Below are 23,607 nucleotides of genomic sequence, written 5' to 3'. Positions count from 1 at the left end.
ATACAACAAATATCAAACATCACTCCCTCCCTCTTTTTCCCTCTCCCTTCCCACCCCCCCCATATATATATATAAGGCTTTGTGGAATAGGATACTAAAATATTAAAAATTATTTTCTGTTGAAGAGCTGGATCAACATGTATGATATGTTAAAATAATAGAACTAGATAGAACATGATTATGCACCATAGAAATGCAGAGGAAGAAGCCATTGGAGTGGCCACGAAGATGGAAGGATTTGTTTAGCATAAAAAAACCAGGGGAAGGTATTCTGGTAGAGGGCATAGCAGGTGAAAGTAGAAGAAGTTTTGATGTAATAGGTACGCAGAGCAGGTTGGGGAGCAGGTTCATGTAACCAGTAGTTTAGTAAGTGTGTTCTATGTACTAAGCACTGTGCTACACCATGGGGAGATCAAGATGAATAGGACATGGTCCCTGCCCTCAAGGAGCTTACAGTCTGCTAGGGGGAGCAATTAAATAATTATAATAGATGTTGAGTTCTGTAATGCAGGCAGCATTACAACCCATCCTGCTGGATTGGCATGGTGCAAGAGGGTTTTAGGGAATGTTTCTGTGATGGCATCTGTTGGCTGGAACATCAGGGGATAGACTTCTGAGTATCCAAGACAGGTCTGGGACTGGTTCTAAGGTTGGGGGAGAAGGGAGTAGGGGATAGTGGTTGAGGGTGGGCTGGAGTCAGGGGTGGAGGGAGAAAGAGAGACAGAGATGGACTCATCTTCTCTTTTCTCATATATCAAGGGTCTCGGTCAACAAGTTCTGCCCTAGGGCTGTGTTTGCTACTGTTATTAGGTGCCCATGTCTCTCTTGTTTGTGTTTTACTGTATTAGTAAAATACCGTATCACCATCTTCTTTGAGTAATTATTTGAAGATAAGGAAACATATGGGGACAACTGTAGTGATACATTTTCCTCTGCTTAAGGACTAGTTAGTTCTTACTGTGTGAAAAGAAAATACCAACCTAATAAAAGCAGAAGATTCTCAGGTTTTATGTCTCTTGACCCTGTAGCTTAACTTTAGTTTACTGGCCAACAAGCGAACTGCATATCAACCAACAAAAATTAAATAACAGTAATTTCTTCTAAATTCAAAGAAAGGAGTCTTCATGAAGCAACACCAAATTGTCCGATGGCCTCACTGTAGCTTACTGCTGGGGTATGTTCATGACTGATGACATATCGAGTGAACACCAGCCCAACAGTCGGAGACCTGGATGCTGATTCCAGCTCCCCTATTCACTAGGAGTGTGGTAAGACCCTAGGGACTCCCTTTCTCCAGGACTCATTTTCCTTTGATCCCAGGATCTCTTATGTCTTTTCCAGATCCAAAATATCATTTTGTTTTTATTTTCTTATAAGCTCAGAACACTTATCTTATAGTATCCTTGGGGCAAGTGTTCTTTTCATTATTTTAAAGTGGAATGATCTGGACTTCTGATAGTAAAAGGATCCAGTAGGACATGAGCTGAGAAATACAAAGCTCTTCTTTTGACAGCTAGCCCTTGGCATGGCTTTTTTTTTTTTTTTAATTGGTGTAAGAGGTCGAATTTAGTGATTCATCAGTTGCATGTAACACCCAGTGCTCATTATGTCAAGTGCCCTCCTTAATGCCCATCACTCATTACTCCATCTCCCCCTGCTTTTCCAGAAGCCCTCAGTTTGTTTCCTAGGGTTCAGCGTCTCCTATGGTTTGTCTCCCTCTCAATTTTCATCTTATTTTCTTTTTCCTTCCCTTCCCCCATGTTCATCTGTTTTGTTTCTTAAATTCCACATATGAGTGAAATCATATGATATTTGTCTTTCTCTGACTGACTTATTTTGCTTAGCATAATACCCTCTAGTTCTATCCATGTCATTGCAAATGGTAAGACCTCATTCTCTTCTGAGTAATATTCCATTGTGTATATATATATCTTCTTTATCCATTCATGTCTTGACGGACATCTGGGCTCTTTCCACATTTTGGCTATTGTGGACATTGAAGTTGGCATAGCCTTTGAGGAGCCATGAGAACACATGGCTTTCTGTTTTCTTGGTTGGAAAATGACCAGGGAAAGTCTTGGGTTGGCTTTGCTCCCAAACTGGAAGGACTCCACTATAGGTGTGACTAACCAAATCCTTTTCCTCATTTTGTAATATCCAAGAACAATTGACAAGGACACTTTCTGAGTGATCATATTTGAAATAATCTTGACCACTTAGCAATTCATATAATGCACGCGACCTAGAGATTTTGCTTAGGAAAAGGAATCCTGGGGGTGCCTGGGTGGCTCAGTTGGTTAAGCGACTGCCTTCGGCTCAGGTCATGATCCTGGAGTCCCGGGATCGAGTCCCGCATCGGGCTCCCTGCTCAGCAGGGAGTCTGCTTCTCCCTCTGACCCTCCTCCCTCTCATGCTCTCTGTCTCTCATTCTCTCTCTCGCAAATAAATAATAATAATAAAAAAAAATTAAAAAAAAAAAAAGAAAAAAGAAAAGGAATCCTGGAGTGCCTGGGTGGCTCTGTCGGTTGAGTGTCTGCCTTTGGCTAGGCTCGTGATCCTGGGGTCCTGGGATTGAGCCCCGCACACCTGCTTCTCCCTCTCCTCCCTGCTCATGCTCTCTTCTCACTATCTCTGTCTGTCTCTCTCTCAAATAAATAAATAAAATTAAAAAAAAAAAAAGGAAAAGGAATCCTTTAGAATTTCTGACTTGCAGCACTACTGGAGGAGAAGAAGAAAAGAAGAATCCCTGAGGGTGTCTTGGTTAATGTCCATGACTCTTAGTTTGGGGACTGCAGAGTGGCAAGCTTGGATTTACAGGTAATCTTAGGCAACAGGCTTCACCTCCAAGATTCAATGTCCTGATCTGTAAATTGATGAAATAGTACTTAGCTCATAGAGTTATTGTAGTGTTTAAATTAAACAATAAAATGTATTGAGTGTCAAGCACACTGCTTGGTGCAAACAAAGTGCTCAAAACATGGTAGTCACCGCTGTTGAAGTCTTGACCACTTTATTCTATCTCATCCGTTTTGTGTCTCTAGTCCCAGTTGACTGCTAGGAAATATGATTATTGCAATCAGGTACAATTTTTCAGCATTATCTTTTCCACGGGTAATGAGAAACACCTTGGGCATGCTGCCCAGGAGAGAATTCTTCCTTTGGTAATATTCCATATAGTTCTCATACATTAATTTTGAATTAGAGTTGGAAGGGATGTCTGTGGTTACCTAGTCTAACCCTGGTTCCAGGTGACACATGTGATGGTTCAGTAAATTTGGTTTCTATTCAGCACATATTTATTGAACATTTGTGCTCTGCTGCCTGTTTATGAGATCTGATTGATCCAAACTAAATTTCAATGATAGACCAAAATGTTATTTTTACAGAGACATGCAATCATAAAAGGAGGAACAACTTTGAATCTGACAACTGTATTGGGCATTGTTGGTGTTCCGCCATCAACTCTCCTTTTCTTCTTAGAGAACCCCATTTTTTTTCAGGTACGTCCACTGTTCCCACATTCAGTCCATATGCATCAGGGGAAGCTGACCCTATCTTGATCTCCACCATAAGCCTGATGAGTCCAAGAGTAATCTTATCCCATTTGTCAGGCACTGGCATACCAGTGGGGATCCAGGCTTCAAGTTAGGTAAACAAGACAATCTACATCTGTCTAAACGGATTTGAGTTGGGTTTTCTATTATTTGAGGTCAAAAGCATTCTAACTGATACACACATTTAGCACGAATCAATTCTGTGTATGAATGATGCAGACTTTTTGACCTGTTTATCCCTTTTACAAGTTGCGCTCAATATTGAGGGGCAAATGGCTGTCAAGTAGAACTGCCATGAGATAGAATGACTAAAGCCTAATACATAGCCCCAGGCACGGCCAGCAGCCCTGTACTTATATTTCTAAGGTGTCATCTGACAATATTAAGTAATGTAATTTAGAATCTTGTATAATTTAGGGCAAAGGATAGGAAAAAAATTATGTAGTTTATTGGTAGGGAATTCTTCTGCCCCTCTGTACTTACTCACCCCTGAGAAGGCACAGTGACACATTTAGTTGATAAATTTGGGGAAAATAATTGCAAATGTTTGGCTTAGCTCATCATTTTCTTCTTCCTTTTGGGATTGGGCCTGCCTAAGGGAAGCAGGGATTCTCTTCTATCCTCCATGTTTTAAGTCTTACTTGGACAAACTTATTGTGGAAAAGTCTGCCCTGACCCAGCTTTGGATTGTGATTGGATGAGTAGGTCTGGCCGGGCCCATTTGGCTCTTACTTACTAAGTTACTTAGCTTACCTTACACTTGCCTCTGTGATTAATAAGAGTGATATTTTGGCTACCATCTTTACTTGCTTAATTTATTCCCCCAGTTGTTTAGAACTTAGGTTATTTTTTTGACACCCAGCAGAGTTGATTCTCATTATAAATAAGGAATTGTCAGAATTCACTGCCTAGGGTAAAAACACTGTAAGAATCATATGCCACTAATTAAAATGGTAGAACAGGTCCCCTCTTGCATATCTTCCTTTCCATCTTTAGTTAAAATTAATTCTTAGCCATTTGGGCCATCAATCTTTTGAAAAGTTGATGAAAAATTCAGACCTTCTCCCCAGGAAAATGCACAAACACACAATTTTTATACAGTGCTGGAATATGTGTGTATCACTCTGCAGACCTACCCATGTAACCCTTTGGGTCCACATACCGCAGGTTAAGACCCCTGAGGTATATATACCTCACTGAGCAGTGAGTATAAATTGAAGAAGAAAGAAGCCTGCAAATGACAAGGCTGTGGTGCTGAAGGTGACTCATGGTGGTACCCTGGGAAGGCACATCCAATATGGAGAGGGAAGTATATACGGGAGCTGGGTACTAACTGAGTTCTGGGAGTACTACAAAGGTAAAAGTTCAGGATTCAGGTAGGATTCTAGCAGGAAACAGAATCACTCAGAAGCTTTAAACAGAGACTTCAATGAAGAGACTACCCCCTGAAATGTAGGTAGTATTATAATAACTAAGCTGAGTATTGAGGCATTCAGGCCAGCAACAGTAGAGAAGTGTTACCCTCAGGGCCAAAGGAGCAAGGAGGAGAAATAGTATTATTCGGCCTTGTTGGGTTTGGATAGTTTGCCTAGAGGGAGTCACGCAAGATTGCAAACATGCCCCCAACTCTGTCTTCCTGCCCACTGAGCTCTTGCTGGCGCCTCCACATTGGCTGCCCTCAACCAGAAGATAGGGGAGCTGGGGGGATGCATTCCATGGGGGCAGCCTCCTGGGGCACAGAGTAGGGTGGAGAAGAGTAAAGAATGAATATAGGATATAAACAGAGAACAACCAGGATAGAGGATGAAGCAAAACTAAAGAAAAGGGCAAAGTGAATGGTACTTACAGGTGCTAAGGAGCCACTGGCAGGGGCTTGTCTGTGTATAGACTAGAGATGTACGCTGAGGACCAAGTCCTCAAGAAAGGTAATCTGAATGTGGAAGAACCAAGGCCAAGAGCCCTTTACAGAAAAAATTTGCCCACCTCTGCCCTAGACCAAAAGATAAATAGCTCTTAAATTATATATCTGGGTACTATAAGCAATTTAGAGCAGAGAGTAGAGAAAAGTTTGTTGGAACCAGTTGAATTTGAGAGGAACTTAGGAGAAGGCAAGCCAAGATACATTTGCTTTTAATGGTCTTTTGCTCATATGTGCGTTTCAAAATGCTAGAATTAATTTCCAGCTATGTAAACAAAAAAATGGAAATTACATTATACATAGAAAAGAGAAAAATATTTCAGCCTACATGTAGTTTATTTTTGTGATCTTATAATCTGAGATTATACCTATTTCAAGAGTAAGAAAAATTAAATCAGCAAGAAAAATCTCATACTTAGTTTAAAAGATGATGTGCAGAGTAGATCACCTATTGCTGTTGATAAAAGATCCAGCCGTACGAAAAGAAAGAAAAAGGAAGAATGACTCTCCATCTTGACTGAAAATAATGGGTGAGAATAATTAAATGACTTAGCTTAATCTTGAGCTGACATTTCAAATTCATCTCAACCTGCCAAGCCTTTGAAGTTTCACAGTGACATAATTTTAATACTGGGGCTTTCAAGAGCTTTCTAAATAGGTCAGCATTTCATGTAATCTTCAGACTGTCACTAGAAATTTTGGATATTTTTTTGGTAAGAACAGGTGTTCTTTTGAACCTTCTCCTTTAAAAAAAAAATACAGTAATTCCATCTGATGGCATGATTTATAAGCCTAGAATTATCAATGGCTTGTGAAGAAAAATAACCAAATAAAATGCATGCCTGATAGTACATTCAGTCAAGACTTTTCCATTTCCAAAACCATTCCTTAAACTAGACTAGTAATAATTTACATTTGAGATGGTTGCTTCTCTACTATGAGCCCCCTAATGATATAAACAGAAGTCCCCTTTCATGTTCCATTTAAATTTGCATGTGTTACAAAATGATTAAAGAAGACAACGTAGGTGTTACAAACAAATTTTAACACTTTGTGAAGCAATCTCTATTTGGAGAACTGGAAAATGGGGCAGAAGACAGAAAGCTAGTATAGGATAAAAAATAAGGAGCAAGGAAGTAAGTATAGAGCCCAGAGTTGGTTGGCATTTAGAGATTGGCTGACTGGATAATACTCTGTTTCTGCTAAAGCTGAGTATTTACAGGGACGCAAAAGCTATCTGTTTCCATTTGCTGACGTGGAATCTTGGCAGGAGTGGCTCCATTTTGGCCTTAGAAAGTTAAACCCATGTAATTCTCTAAAGGTTTAACCATCAGCAAGGATAGATATGTCCAAGAGAATTAAAAATGAAAGAAAAAAGAGAAATGCTTATGGGAGGTGGGGAAATGGGAGGTGGGCAGGAGAGAAGAAATCTAAAGGAAAAGTGAGAGAGAAGAGTATGGCCAGTGATCTCTGGGATTTTTGCCAGGAGGGGCCCAAGAGAAATGGCCTTTTCTCAGCGTAGCAGAAAGATGTCTGGATACTTTAGGCATCCTGGGTCTTGGGATTTTTGCCTGGAGAGCCATTTGGAAAGGTCTTGACTTTATCCGGAAGATATAAAAGTGGAATTTATCTCAAGCTGAGAATGAGAGATAAGGCCGCAGAAAAGGGAACCTGGTTTCTTAGGGCAGCAACCAAAGAAGTTGAGCAGGAACCACACTGTGTTGATTCTGGGTGATTGCTGTGGCTATAGGAAAGAGTAGTTATAATTCCAGGTTCTAGAATCAAGTTCAAATCCTGGCCTGACCCATCCAGCTGTATAATATTGAACCAATTACCTAATTACCTACTCCTTGTACATCATTTCCCCATCTATAAATTGGGGATAATAAAAGCACTTACCTAATAGGGTTGTTCTGAAAGTTAAGTCACATAATGCAGGCAGAGCACCTACCATAATGCCTGACACAGAAAGTCACCAGTAATGTTACCTAGTATTCTTTAAAATCTGCTTATAGATAGTTTGTATGCTAGAATTCCTTAAACTGTATTATTTTCTCATCAAATAAGTAGCTAAGTGAGCTATATCTGATGATTGATGATGATAGGGAGAAAAAAATTTTCTTCTACCCCTCCAGGTTCTTTGGCTGGTCTAATGATCAAATTAACGTAAAACATTAACAAGAGAAAAACAAATTTAATTATGCATGTATGGAAGCCCCATAAGAATATAAGACCCAAGGACAAGCTGGGGCAGGTGAGGATTATATGCCATCTTGGACTAAAGAATAGGTTATGGGCCGGGCGCCTGGGTGGCTCAGTCGGTTAAGCGACTGCCTTCAGCTCAGGTCATGATCCTGGAGTCCCGGGATCGAGTCCCACATCGGGCTCCCTGCCCGGCGGGGGGTCTGCTTCTCCCTCTGCCCCTCCACCCTGCTTGTGCTCTCGTGCATGCTCTCTCTCTCTCATTCGCTCTCTCTCAAATAAATAAATAAAAATCTTTAAAAAAATCACAGGTGTTAAGAATAGGTTATGGGCCTGCCTGGGGCTTCACAGGGGAAGGAGGGTGATTCACAGGATGATAAGAAGAGCAGGTGTTTGGTAATTAGATATTTGTCCTGCCATACAGATAGGTCATATATATGTATAACCATCTTGGTAATAGCTCTTTTTCTGGGGCCAGGTCTCCTATCTAAATTCTTTTAGGTAGTTTAAGGGAGCAGTAAAGTTTTTCTTAAGTCTCAATTGCCTTCAGCTCAAAATAACCCATATTCCAAAGTGGCATATTTGAGAAGACTTCCTTTGAACCCCTTCAATGATTAAGGAAGAGAAATGAAGAACAAATATGTGGGGCTTAAAGTAGATCCTTTAAATCTATCAACTGAGATTTTAAATTCTTAGGTAAGTACTGGAAGAGGTCATCAAGAGGACTTGGCCTCCAGTTGTCCTGCAAGCTGCACCTGGTAAATCAGGCTCCTCACTCTCTCCCCTTTGGAACGTATGTTCTGCCCACCATTCTCACAGTAGGATGCAGCCTTGAGAGATCAGTGTGTCGTTGAGATCATCTGGACTGAGTTTATGACTGAACCCAGTTAAGACCTCTATGTAAACTTTTAAGATTCTTTTTTTTTTTTTTAAGATTTTATTTATTTATTTGAGAGAGAGAGAGAGCATGAGAGGGGGGAGAGTCGGGAGGGTCAGAGGGAGAAGCAGACTCCCTGCCGAGCAGGGAGCCCGACGCGGGACTCGATCCCGGGACTCCAGGATCATGACCTGAGCTGAAGGCAGCTGCTTAACCAACTGAGCCACCCAGGCGCCCCAACTTTTAAGATTCTTGTTGGCTGATACAGAGATCTACTCATCTTGCAGCCACCCAACAGAGAACTCTTAGGTAAGTTCCCTGCGTATTAAACCCCCCTACCCATCTAGAGTGGTCGGCTTGTTCCTTCAGTCTCTTCTTGCCCTCCGCGTATGGGGGCCAGTTTCAGATTTCAGCCACGAAACTTCCAAGGTTGGCAACTGACAATAAGGAGGTAGAAGCAAGACCACTGAAGAAATTCACAGTTTCCTGACAGTCACTAGTATTTCTCAATATGCCTTATAGTGAAAATGAAAGAAATGCTCAAAATTCTTATCTGTATTTAGATAAACCATTAAGACTGGTCTGGTGGGTTGGCAGGTAGGACAAGCCACCTGAAAGCAAAAATTTGTATAAGGTTATCTGTACAGAGGGAAGGTGCCTCCTGGGAAGAGATAGGGAGGATGGCCTGCCTGCTGTAGCTATCATCCACCAGCTCTTGTACCAGCGATTCAGCTCCAGACACTGAAGAAGCTGTTGTTGCAGAGAATGTTACATTAAACACACACACATGCACACACACACACACACAGGGGCAGTGCTTAGGGAGAGAGATCTTCTCATTTCATTCAACATTTAACCAATACCTCAGCACCTCTTATATGCTCAGCATTGTGCTGGACATGCAGTAGTGAACAAAATCGACAAAAACTTCTGCCTTTGTGTGTATTCCATGGTGATGGAGGAAGTCAATATGGGTAGGAAAAATAATTTTCCCTCTACCCCTCCAAGGTCTTGGCTGAGACCCCTATAATAAAAGGCAGATTAACAAGAGAAAAACACTTTAAACAAGAGAAAAATAAATAGAAGTTTAATATCTCATGTGTACTTGAGAGATACCCAGGAAAAATGATAAACTTCCCCAAGGTGGCCCAAGCTACTACCTTAAATACCATCTTTTGCTAAAGACCAAGAAAAAGAAGTTGTATGTGTGTGTGTGTTGGGGGGGGGAGTTATGGGAGGTTACCAGGAAAAGCATGGTAAAAAATGATAAGGTTGTTATGCAGATTTAAGTCAGTGTCTTCTTCATTGATTAGATTTTCCTGTGACTTACAGTCATGCTTCTCTTCCTGGTATGTAAAGGAAGACACATACAAATGGAGATTTCCTTAATTTATGTGAATTTCTTTTACAAAAGGGTAGCTTATAGACTGTTTTTAGAGATTCTCCTGTGTCTGCTGTTTCTCAAAAATAACCAGCTCAAAATAACTCTTACGCCAAAGGCGCATATTTTGGGATGGCATATTCTACTCTCCTTTATCAGACAAGAAATAAGTAAAAGTATGTACTATATTGGACTGTGAGACCTGATAAAAAAATAAGCAAATAAGCAGGGCAAAATGATGGGAAGTGTCAGGGTGGGATAAGGTTTGTAATTTTAGGAAGAATGGCCAGGGAAGGCTTCAGTAAGATGGTGACATTTGAGTGAAGACCTGAAGGAGATGTGGGAATGGCTTATGCTGGTACCTGGAGGAAGAACAGTCTGAACCAAGGGAAGAGACTGGGTTCAAAGAATAGCAAGGAAGCTGCTGTGGCTGTAGCAGAGTGAGCAAGAGGGAGAATTGTGATGTAGGAAAGATGTTAGTGTTGGAAGCTGACGGCCAAGAAAGAATTCTTGAGACATCTTTGGTACAAAAAGGTCGTTTAATTATTAAAGCATGGGGACAGGACCCCTGGGCAGAAAGAGCTGCACCAGGGTAATGAGGAGTGGCCCATGATATGCTTTCAGGTTGGGAGGGGGTTAGTGATAGCATAAGTCTCTCAGGAATTTTGGAAGCAAGGTTTCTAGGACCTTGAGGGGGCAAGCTATTGTTGGGAAAAGGTCATTTATTACCATCTAATAAAACCTTAGTCATGAGACCCTTCAGATGTATATGGGTGGGCCATGTGCTTGGGGGATGATTGCCAAAACGTATCTTGGGGGGTTTAGAGATAAAAGAAGTTTCCAAAGGAATTTTTATATCTTAAAGTAGACTTACAGGATCCTGGGGTCACGGGGGTGGTTCAGGCTAGGATTGCCTTTTGTTCTTAGCAAAGTATTAACATTGAGGCAGTTGAGCCCCCAGACGGATGTCACTCTGCCTGTTTCAAGGACTTGTCAGTGGGCTGTAGGTAGTAAGGAAATTTAATAATTTTTCCTCTTCCTTTGTTTCTCACATCAAATTGTATGAGATAAGGTCATTTCTCCCTGGAACCTTGGCCCACCAAGGACTCCAGGGAACATAGGGCCTCCCTGGCCGCTGAGGGATAGCAGTTAGGGGAGGTACTTGATGATAGTGCCCCTGGCAAGGGCATCAGAACTCTCAGGGTGGGCATTAGCAGCAGGGGCTGCAGTGAGTTCTCAAACAGCTTCTCAGACAGCAGGTACCCTCCCCTTGGCCAGAGAAAAAGAGAAAGCATACATCATGTTGCAGAGACTAAGGGACAGGTTTGGGAGACAATCTCTAAGGTCTCAAGCCGAATTGGGTGAAGCTAATCACACAGCTCAAGTCCCACACAATCTGTGGAAACAAGAGTCTATGGTGTTTGGATTAACAACAAGCTAGCGAGTATTGGAGAACCTGGAGTTATATCAGATTATCTGGTTTACACCTAACCTATATCAATTTAAAAAATCAGCTGACATTTCCAAGCTTTTCCCCTTTCCTTATGTTTGTGTTCTTGGAAGTAATGTTGAAAGGGCCAGGACAGTTGTGGGTTCTTATCTAACTACAAAAAAATAAAAAAATAAAACCAGGGAGGAAATTTACATTGTGAAAGTATGATCTGTGTTGGGAAGGAAACATTTTACCCTACCTCTCAAGATTCTATTGGCTGGTCTAAGAATTAAATTGACATGAAGCAGATTAACAGGAGAAAATAAAATTTAATTATGTACAATATGGGGAATCCACATAAACATGAGCGATTCCAAAAACAGGCAAAATAGGTATAGCTCTGGGACTTCGAAAGGAAAGAAAGCAATTCACAGAAAGCTGAAAAAGAATAAATGTTTGCTGGGTAAACAAATGTTTGCTGGGCCATATAGAAACAATAGGACAGAGAGAGGAATTTTAACAAACAGATTTTGCTAGGTTCCTCCTTGTCTACCATTCTAATTCATATTATACTATAGTTATCTATGGTAATAACTCCCTTCCTGATACAAGTCTTCTATCTAAATTTTTTTAGGCAGTTAGGGGGTTTCTCTGTTTCTTCTTGAGACCCTGTTTCTTAAAAATAATCAGCTTAAAATAATCCACATGCCAAAGAGACACATTTTGGGGTGGCAAGTTTTGTTCCTCTGTATCTGCTTTTGCATGTCACACCTTTGTTCTCCTTCACCCCCTTTTCTTTAGTTCTTTGTAAAGGTTAACCAACATGAAGAGAACGAATCTATGGCATAAGTCAATATACTATAGGGGAAAATTGTTGAAGACTTGGAAATGAACCAAAAAGATGACTGAGTGTCATCAATGAAGACTAGGCATTGTCTAACGTATCCTTCCTGGTTATCTGATTCTATAGCCTCTCTGAGTCTTTCATTGTCTTTGAACTATTTAAGACCTAAATTGTAGATAACGAACAGCAGTGCAAATGTTCTTGTCCGCAGACGTGCAAATGTTCTTGTCCGCAGACATGCAAATGACTTTTTCTAGTGGAGGTTCTATTTATTTACCTCCCTCACTGTGGAAGAAGTCACTTTTGTATCTACTAAAAAACAAAATGCAACTGAGTACATTTTAAAGACCTTATTGCCTTTATTCAGCAACTCATGAATTGGGCAGCACCCAATTTAGTAGATAGAAGGGAGATCAAAATAGCTATACCAGTCTAAGGGATTTTATAGGCAGAAGGGAGCAGGAAAAAAAGCAGGTTAGTTATTCCCTATAGAGGCTGGCAGGGGTCTAGCAAGTAGATTACCTAACAGGGATCAGGTGATTCCTGATGGACTGGTTTAAGATTCCATTTGTGGCAGAGCTGAAACTGTAATTATTTTTTTTTTTAAGATTTATTTACTTATTTTGAGAGAGGGAGAGAGAGCATAGGGGAGGGGCAGAGGGAGAGAGAGCCTTAAGCAGACTCTCAATCTCACAACCCTGAGATCATGACCTGAGTTGAAACCAAGAGTTGGCAGCTTAACCAACTGCGCCACCCAGGCACCCCTGAAACTGTAATTAAATCTCTGTTTGGTTACTGAGAACTTGCATAAGTGACTCCATTTTAGGCCTATTATTTTATTTTTAACATATCTATTAACCAAATTCATTTCAGTATTCCTGAAATATGTATGTGTTTACACTTTGGATTCTTTTTTAACCTGTTTTTAACATCTTAGTAGTTCCCTTATTAATGAGTTAAGCAAAACTTTTTATCTTATATATATTTATACATATACATATTTATGCATATACATACATTTTATATGTTTGTAAATAACCACTTAAAAATCACTTGTTTTTTTTTTTTCATTATGGGGAGGGAGTTATGGGGAAGGGGGTCATGGGAAGGCGGTCAGCAGGAGAGGATCATGGGAATAGAGGGTCAGAGTGGGGGTTCATGGGGAGAGGAGGCTCAGCGGGAGGGTGTAGCCCAATAGTGTGGCTTGGTGACCATCCATGGTGTCACCTTGGGTTCCATGACCTCACATTAGGGGTGATGGTTCTGCAGGGATAGGAGCAGTGCAGGGGCCTGCTTAGTGCCCATCCTGCGCCCAGTGTCCTAAAGTACCCCAGAAGTACGGGTGTGGAGGCCAAGAGGAAGAAGAGAGCCTGCAGACTACCACGGGGAAGACTGTGCCTTCCTCTGTCCCTCTTCCCAGCTGGTCCACTTCCCCCCAGGGGCGTTTCTTCCCTGTGTGCTCCCCTCCAACCCCACTGTACCTTCTCTGGGGCTTTGATTTATTGTTTACTCCTCTTCTTGAATTTACTTTTTGGAAAATATATTTTCCCAGAGTCTGTCCATGTGAGGGCACTGTTCAGGATGTTGAGAATATGTCATGAAAGGTCTGATGATAGGAGACAGGAAAGGATGAAGTGAGACAGCATGTCACATGGGCTTGAGTGTGAGGAAGCAGGTCCAAAGGGAAGGGGAGTGTCAAGAAGGTTCCACAGGAAGGTTATTTGAGCCAGGCTTGGAGCAGAGAGAGCAAGGATTGGTGATAGCTAGGCAAAGAGTGCTCAGAGTAGAAGGGGGGAAAATGTCCCTTGAGACTCCTGGGAGGACGATGTCTACAACAGGGCCAGTAAGGGCAGAGGCACAGATGCCATCAGGTAGGAAAAAGGCCTCACTGTTGGGGCAAGGGCCCAAAGGGGATTGTATCACCTTCACATTTTCCAGTGAGCTATGGAAAACTATCAGCTGGCTGAAGGAGAAGAGTGAAATATATATTATACATTATATAGTGAGTTAAACAAAACCTTTCATTTTATATTTGTAAGAGAGTCGTGTTTTTACCTTTTTAAAATAATCTTTTTTTTTTTTTAATTTGGGGAGACAAATTAATGTTCAGAGACTGGCATTGTCTTTGCCAATAGTTTATTTAACACAAGTTCACCGTGGGAATTATTCTAATTTCACAAGCCAGAATCATAAAGGATAATGTCTCTTAATAAACTACTAAAGAAATAACCTACTCCAAATCAATAATAGACTAATCACATTATTGTTCCGGGTAAGGGGAGGTGAAAGGAATAACATCCAAATTTAGTTGAGGTGTATACCTTTATGTGAGTCGGTACTCAGGAGAAATAGCTTAGCCAACCAAGAACTGAAGTCCAGTTGCCAGTGCAGAAAGTAGAAGTCCCTTGTTGCTAGGGCATGTTGCTAGGGAACGATGGTACTGGTGTTGATGGGCAAGATGATCTTCTTCTCAGGAGATTGCTCTGATACCACTGCTGATAAGAGAGTCACCTTTACCATGTCAGGAGCTAATTGCCCCAAGGTCTTCAGAGAGCTATTTTATTTTTCAATTTTTTAAGTATTTTAAAAAATTGTTGAAGTATAGTTGACATACAATGCTCTATTAGTTTCAGGTGTACAACCTAGTGATTGGACAGTTCTATATATTACTTAATACTCACTACAGTAAGTGTAGTTACCACCTATCACCATATAAAGTTATTAAGTATTATTGACTATATTCCCTATGCTGTACTTTTCATCACCATGACTTGTTTATTTTATAAATGGAAGTTTGTACCTCTTAATGAGTGTGTGTCTTCATCTGTTCCCGAGCCCACCTTCCCTCTGGCAACCACCAATTTGTTCTCTGTATTTAAGAGTCTGTTGTTTTGTTTGTTCATTCATTTATTTTGTCTTTTAGATTCCACATATAAGTGAGATCACATGGTCTTTGTCTTTCTCTGTCCAACTTATCCCATTTAGCATGATACCCTTTAGGTCCATCCAGGTTGTCATCTCAGACCAATCAGAATGGCAAGTATCAGAGACAACAAATATTAAGTGTTGGTGAGGATGTGGGGAAAAGGGAACCCTCCTGCGCTGTTTTGGGGGATGCAAATTGGTACAACCACTGTGGAAAACAGTATGGAGATTCTTCAAAAAACTAAAAATAAGAATACCATATGATCTAGGAATTTCACTATGGGGTATTTACCCAAAGAAAATGAAAACACTAATTCAAAAAGATATATGCATCCCAATGTTGCATCATTATTTACAATATAGTAGCCAAGATATGGAAGCAACCCAAGTATCCAGTGATAGATGAATGGATAAAGAAAATGGGGTATGTATATGCAATGGACTATTACTCCACCATAAAAAAATGAAATCTTGCCATTTCAGAGAGCTATTTTAGATCAACAGAGTTGTCTCACGCAGACTGAACACTCTCTGACAGTCTTCACAAACTCTTGGTATTTATAGTCTAAACGTCCTTTGCCATAGTTGCTTATTCATATGTTTTTATCAATAAGCCACCCATGAGACCCCTCAGCAGCTGAGCTATTGAGTTCTTGTCAATGAGAACTGATGAGATGACATCCTGACACAATTGACTTCATTCTTATATAAAAACAACTTTTTTTTTGGCCTTTGTCATAAGTGAATTAAAACAGCTTCGTTTCGGTCATAAACAAGTGGATTTGAAATGGTATCAAATCAATACACATCTTTTAACCAAACTTTGTAGTTACACCTCCTATAAAATAAGTAGTAAAGGAAGTCCCCAAAGATAATAAGCAAGTGCCAAAATTAAAGTCAGTTAATTTCCTTCTATGCTAGTCCATTCATTTCTGTGGTTTTGAGGGTAAGCTCCTTAATGCATGCCTAAGTAAGAAGGGGAAATAAATCATGGACCTTACCTATCCTTCAGCTCAATTCCTATTTATAGATCTTCAGAATTTTCTTCCTACTTCTCATGGTTGTTTTAACTTACTCTCCTAGTTTCTTATTTTGAGTATGATTTAGCTTGTTTTGTTTTTAAAGAATAATGTACTTCTAAGTTGGAATTCACTAAGTTGGAAAATTGTAAGATTAGAAATAATGTGTTTCTTTCCAAATTCCTGAAATACTTACTATTCATTATACTGTAGCCTGTGCTCAGCTCAATTACACAATATGGTAGAACCTCAAAATCTGATTTTGGATACACACGAGAAAAGAAAGTCAAATGAAACAGCACATTTAGACACTGGTAGTGTTCTTCACTATTTGAAACAAAAAAGAGGTGGTGGTTTTCATAGAGATTTGAGTTTCCTATTAATTCCCCCTTTATACTCCTGGATTATTTTTGTTAGAGAATTAGTCAGGTTTTTTTTGTTTTTGTTTTTTTTCCAAAAGGCGTAATTATCATCACATGCCATTGAACAGAAGACAAACTCCTTGAAAAGTTTCTGTATTAAAGTTAGTCTTAATAATTTCTGCATCACACAATACAAATACCATGTATAGTAAATGATAGTTCAAAATCTGTGTTATCAGTGCTTTATACCCTGAGCGAAGGAATGAGCTAAAGCAGTCTCACTGAGTTTTCTATGGGTATGCATGAGAACAGGATGCTGTGGATACATTTTGGCATGAAGAAATGTATTTATTCCATTAACAATGAAAGTTCATAAAGGGGAGAAAATTACTGCAAAGTAACTTGTCTTCTCACTGTGATCATGAAGAAAATATCAGCTAGGTCCATATATATCATCATCATGCCTTTCCTTAGGTTATTTGGACTTCCCCTCTGAAGCCAAGTTACAGTCAGAGGGGGAAAGAATACAAAATGAAAATACAGAACCATGGCATAATCAAATTACTAGCATAATGCAGGCTTTAATAAAATGGTCAGCCTCCTGTATGATAAGTTTGTGGCAATATAAGATTGCCAGCTCTTCAAGGATTTATTTGATTTGTCACCCCATTGATTAACATTTCCTTTTGGTGAATGGATGGCTTGCCATATAATGAAGGGGAAATCCTATAGCATTTATGATTTGCAGAAAATCCTGGCTGGTCCATTCATTTTCTCTAAAATAAATCTGTGTTGCTTAGATCCACTCCTCTTGAGCAGAAAAAAAGTTATTAATAAATGTTCCTATTTAAATATAAAGTCTTTGATCATGTATGGTCCCAAAATGGGTGACACATTCATGGCAGAGGTGTTGTCACTGTCCTAAGTTAGGTCTATGACAAACATCACTTTTTGGTGCTGTCTGATACTAGATCTCAGAATCCTTCTCAACACGCTAGTCCATAAGAATTGATCAGAGTCAGTTTGTGAGATGAAACATATTTCAAAGTCCAAGGCTTTAGTAAAGATTTAAATTTCAAATCCCTGTTTTAGTGATGTTTTTCTCAGTCTCTTAAAACTTTATCTGCTCAAATTCTCAAATCATGATGATAGGTATTTGAAAAGTTCAGATGAAATATGTAAGCTCTCATTGTTTAATCTAGCTAAAGAAGAGTGGCCATAGATTAGGATTCCCCTAAACCCTCTTTAGGTACCAACAATATCTCTAGTCTTTCTCATCTCTGAAATAAAACCTTCAGTAGCAGGGACTGTGTAAAGACAACCTCTTGGCATCATTTCTGCTAAGAAAATTTAAACTAATACATAGGTCAACAAATCTAGGTGTTACTTCACCCCAAGAAAAATTGGCGCCCCAGTTCTTGAGTAAAGCACACTATAAAAAAGTGTTAGTTTTCCAGATTTACAAGGTAGCTCTTTCTTTCACTAGGCAGACATGTCATTTTATTCAACTATAATCTTGGTAAAGTCAAGAGCCCAAGGCAACATCAACATGACTTCTAAAGAGCTTGTTTAATCATTATTTCAGATAATAACATAGTTAAACTAGTTTTCTCCTAAAAATTTTTTAAAAAATAAAAACAGTTGATTGGATTTCTTTCTGGAACTTGTGGAATGATGGAAATCCAGTGTGAACTGGAAGTCCAGGTAGTACAGCTGAAGCCTGTGTAGCTTTCTATTTCTTACTGTAAAACCTGGCCCTTGTCAAAGAGCTTCCTGTTCCTGTATATTCCTATGGACTCTGGCAGTGTCACTCCATCTTAATTCTTGTCCCCAGAGATTTCAGCTTATTTCACTTTGATTTCCAGCGTCATTCCAGGCAACTCAACTTTCTCTCGCCCTTCCCCCCAGGACAATGTTCTTGGTGTCGCTTCTCATACTCTGGGCCTGCTGTGCAGCCAAATCGATTTCCTCTTTACCATGTCAGGGCTGCAATCCATAGAGAAATTCTGGAAACACAGAAATGTTTGAAAAATACTAGCATTGGTTTGGAACAAGGTCTAGCCTAAAACCACTCTGTGATGGAAAGAGCATCCAGATGTTTTGACATAAATCACTATTGCTGTGTGTGGTCGAGTTATTTTTCTAAAGACCCAGGTGAAGTTTTACACATACATGGGAGTAAGGGGAACTCCTGTCATTATATTATCTCTCTGCAGCCACTGCTGTATAGATGTAATGAGAATTTAAACACATGCATTAGAACCATAGACAGGTGCACTTCTCTCTCGTATCAACAGGTAAGTCACCTTTCCAGATTCTTCCCCACTGTAGCCAAGCGGAAGTTCATTGGATTGAACTCAATACAGATTATGGTTCTTTGCCTATTTGGTACCAAACAGATGGTTGATTGACTATTTACAAGCAAAATGTAACCAGCTGTTTTTGTATTTTGTAAGCCCCACTTCTGCTCCATTCCTTAACCTCCATTTCTTAAGCCAATGACATCTCCTTCAAAGTAGTTCTTTTGGAAGTTTGTTGTTGCCTTTTCTCACTTACATAAAGCTGTCTTTCAACCCAGATCTCCTAAAACCTTGATAGGAAGTGTGATTCATGGAGCAACAGCATCCGCCATCACCTGGGAGCCGGTTTGAAAATGCAGAATCATAGGCCCCACCATAGAGTCTGCATTTTTCACAAGATCCCTCAGGGATTATCATCACATGAAAGTTTGAGAAGCCCTAGATTAGGAAAGCTAGTGATTTTCCAGAGCCCCTGAGTAGGTGAAACAAAGGAACAGGGTATGTGGAGTGAGGGACAAGAGATACAGCAATGGAATGTGCCCGGGCTTTGGAGTCAGACACACCCAGATTCACATCTTGGCTCTTGTTCCTGTGAGCTCTAGAAGCTTAGACTAATGACTTGTGATCTCTGACCCTCGGCTCTAGCATCTGCACATTGTAATTCCTGTTGTCATACTACTTTTGTTGAGAGATAGACAAGATATAGTCACACAAATGGATATACTCACAAACAATTGATGCTTAATACATGTCAATCTCCTCATCCATCCTCTGCCATATACCTTTCCATTCTCAATGGTTCTGTCTTTTGGGCATCCCAAATCATTCAGAGCCATGATTACGTACTTTTTATGTGTTCAGACATAGCTTGAATATATCCAAATATATATGTCCAGAAAACCATCATAAATAACCTAATTCATAAAATATGAATAGTTGAAAGATTATAAACAGATTCACTGGAGAGTTCTGACAGAATTGGAATGAAATTATTGATGAAATCCACACAGGCTCTGACATTTTTACCTTCTGTGATTTGACTGGCAAATAGCTCCAGGCTTGAGGCCCAGTGTGGACAGAGATGGAGTGTGTCTTTGCTGTCTTCTCACTTCTCATCTACTTTGCATTTTTATGCCCAGTGTCTCTACAGCACATTTTAACCATCCAGACTGCCTGTGGGGCTGATCCTGGCAGCCCTATGTAAGTGTTTTTCTCAATTATTTGTCTCTAACAAAAATCACTTGTCCTGGGTTCTATTCCTGATGCTGTTGAAGTCTGGTGCTCACTGTGCCTTAGAGCAGTGCTCTCCACAATGTGACCTCTGGAGTGGCAGTAGCATCACTTGAGAACTTGGTTAGAAATGCAAGTTCTTGTGTCCTTATCCGAGAACTAATGAGTCAGAATGTCTGGGGGTGGGGCCCGGAAGGCTGTGTTTTCACAAGCTCTCCGTGTGATTCTGATATGCTCATGTTTGGGAACCAACTGCATTAGAAGGAACCACAGAGTACTAGAGATGGATGGGACTGCAAGACCCCCTCCCTTTTTTTTTTAATTTGAGAGAGAGAACACACAAGCAGGGGGTGTAGGAGGAGGCAGGAGGGAGAGGGAGAAGCAGGCTCCCCAATGAGCAGAGAACCCGAGGTGGGACTTGATCCCAGGATCATGACCTGAGCCAAAGGCAGATGCTTAAACAACTGAGCCACCTAGGCACCCCTCCTACAAGACTTTTTTTTTTTTTTTTAAGATTTTATTTATTTATTCATAAGAGACAGAGAGAGAGAGGCAGAGAGAGAGAAGCAGGCTCCCTGCTGAGCAGGAAGCCCGATGCGGGACTCGATCCCAGGACCCTGGGATTACGACCCGAGCTGAAGGCAGACACCTAACCATCTGAGCCACCCAGGCGCCCCTCCTCTTAGAAGACTTTTAACGCAGTAGGATTCTCCTGCTGCGAGGGGCCCCTAGCCATCTCCTGACCCGGTGATTTTTCGCTCTGGCCGCATATTTGAATTGCCTGGCAGCTTTAAACAATACTGATTCTTGGGTCTCACCCCTGAGGATTCTGATTTCATTGGCCGGAAGTATAGCCTAGGCACTGGGATTTTTCCTAATTTCTTAGGTGGTTCTGATGTACAGCCTGGGCTGGGAACCACTGATGGAGACCACCATGGGCAGCATATTCAAGTCACCTGGGGCTCTAACAGTTCATATAGCTGGGCCCGACTCCCAACCAATTGAAACCAAATCTCATGGAGCCTGTGCATCTGTAGGTTGTAAAAGGGCCTCTTCCCTGATGCCTGGGGAAAGATACATGAGAATCAACCTCATCAAGTTTAATGCCTCACTTTATATGAGAAAATGTAAAAACTCTCCAAAAGTTCATGTTTGGGGTCAGTATCTGCTAATGTCCCCACTACATCGGGCATTCACATTTTAACTGGGGACTTGTCAGTTAAGACTAGAGAAGGTCAAGGGTGGGAGAATCCCAGGCCCTTTGACCAGCCCTTGGAAATTTCTGGGGGTCTGGGCCCCTTCTCCCCTGGGGAGGGGGTGTCTTCCCTTCTTCTGTCACCATCCCTGCCTCAAATAAGCTGCCCCGAGAAGCCCTTTTCAAGTGTGCTTATGACAGTTAGTAGGCAGGAGGCCCCAAACACACAGTATGATCATTATTGAAGTGTATTTTTCATTGACTTGATAAATTCTGTTTCACCCCATAGGATTTACAAAAGTAGAAGAAGGGATTTCTGCAGCAGGGTCTAATGAGGTTTTAAAATGCCACAACCACCATTCCTAGGACCGCAAAAGTGCTTTTGCCTAGATAAATGTCATCCTAGACCTAGGGCACCACCAGGATTATAACGTTATTGAATTTTCCGTCTGTACCTCTGATTTGCATGTTGTAAAAATAAACTAAAGATGTTATACAAAAATTAGTTCTGAGGTGGCCGGATAGATTTTTCCAATTCACATTAAGCCTATACGTCCTCTGGTGAGGAGAAGGAAAGATAATATCTTGGCTGGAAGTTGGGAGTGACTCCAAGACATTTCGAGTCTCTTTCTGCCCTGGACAAGGTGAAAACCGAACTACTTCAAACACTTTCTTTTCTAGCCTCTTCTTTATGTGGTCTGCTTCTTCCGGGCAGTTTGCAATTCCTCTTGCTAACACCTGCCAGAGGGTTGGTATCCTAGTTAAGAAATCCTTATGAACAATTAAAACCGTCATTGTTCAACACTTACTAGCTGTGTGACCTTGAACATGTCAACCCCTCTGGGCTGCTGCAGCCCTATCTCTAACACAGGGAGGATACTATAGGGCCTCTCTCACAGTGTTTCTGGGGGGACTAGATAGTTATTATGGGTTTTAAAGCACTCAGTGCCTGGCATGCAATAAGCAATATATGAATGTTTTATGTTTTATTACCATGATATATTTACAGTCATTACCTAAATGTTGCTAGCCAATACCTAACTCCTGAACTAAGGCCTGGTTTCCATTCCATAAATTATCCTGGTGATAATTAGGAACTATTTTTTATGAACCACCTCCACATTTCCACCGGAATTTTAAAGACACAGCCAAGATATGGATACTTCTCTAGGGCCTAGCATCTCCTCTAATGGGAAGCCCCAGGTTCAGCCTTCTCAACCCCCATTTAGTTGCCCTGAGGTTTGTCTTTAGCTGGGATGACCAACCATCCTGGTTTTCCCAAGACTGACGGGGTTTCCAGAATGCAGGACTTCCAGTGCTAATGCTGGGGCACACTCAAGCACAGTGGGGATGAATTTGCCACTCTGTCTTCAGCCTGTGGCCAGCTGGGCCCTCAGGTCTTGGGCAGTGGCAGCTGGGTGGGGCAGCCTGCTCCACTTACTCCTTACTAGTGAGATAGCCTAATCCCTGGCAATACCAGGCCCGCATAGCAGGGGAGGGTCAAGTTCATCACAACAGAATTATAAGGAGAACTGAATGAATCAAGGCTGGCCTCAGAAAATAAATATTGGAAAGACTAGAAAGTTCTGTTTAATTTTCTAGCCGATAAACTTGGACAGATCCCTTCACCTCTCTGAGTTTCAGTTTTCCTATTTGGTAAAATGGGTATAATACAACCTTCATATCGCAGGGGGGTTGAAATGCCTGCTTTGGACAATGTATGGGGAAGCAATGTCTGTACCCCTCTGTAAGTGTTCATTGCAGAGAAACAGCATGCTGGTATGTGAAAAGCCAGGCCCTGAGTTAGAATGCCGTTTCTCCCATTTACTCATTGTAGGACTTTGGCAAGTTTCCCTACCTCTCTGAGTTCCAGTTTTCTCCTCAATGACATTGAGAATGCCAGCATTCCCCTTGCAGAGCTTTTCCAGCCCACCAGAGCATGGACCTGCACAGGTGCCCAGATCCCTCCATGCCTCTTCCCTGACCACATGGAGTGCATCTGTATCTGAGAGGGGTGGTTTCCCCCAGGAAACTTCTGGTGGGCTGGAAACGTTCTCAACTCTGGATGCACATTAGAGTCACTTGAGAAAACCTAAAAAAAAAAAAAAAAATACCACCCTCTGGGCTTCACTCCAGACAAATGAAATCCAAGTCTCAGGGAGTGTGGTCCTGGAACCACTGAGCTAGAGGGAGGGCACACATCTGACCCAAAGAGCAGAACAAGAGAAGACAGCTACTTTATGGGTCCCAGGTCAACACAAGAAGATCAGAGGAGGAACGTGAATCAGAATTGGCCTTTATATTTGTCAGTTCAGTTTACTGAGCTGGCAGGTGTGTGAATAGGAACGTGACCTCTGATCCTTCATGC

The 23,607-nt window shown here is 41.0% G+C and overlaps 1 protein-coding gene across 4 annotated transcripts in view; it reads left to right on the top strand.

The window, feature by feature from the left end:
- Positions 1-23,607, top strand: part of RCAN2 (regulator of calcineurin 2) — a 266,517-nt gene that overhangs the window by 114,153 nt on the left and 128,757 nt on the right. For 3 of the 4 annotated variants that reach the window (XM_064597680.1, XM_064597678.1, XM_064597679.1), the window contains exon 3: positions 3,387-3,500. The exons of the other annotated variant lie outside the window; for it this stretch is intronic. In XM_064597680.1, the coding sequence (XP_064453750.1) occupies positions 3,387-3,500 (114 nt within the window). The remainder of the gene's footprint in view (positions 1-3,386; positions 3,501-23,607) is intronic. 4 annotated transcript variants of the gene reach the window in all.

The sequence above is a fragment of the Mirounga angustirostris genome, unplaced genomic scaffold (assembly GCF_029215605.1).
Source record: "Mirounga angustirostris isolate CCGP_5_RB_7025 unplaced genomic scaffold, mMirAng1.0.hap1 SCAF_8, whole genome shotgun sequence".
Lineage (NCBI taxonomy): Eukaryota > Metazoa > Chordata > Mammalia > Carnivora > Phocidae > Mirounga > Mirounga angustirostris.
Note: the sequence above shows the minus strand (reverse complement) of the source record. Positions and strands in the feature narration are given on the sequence as shown.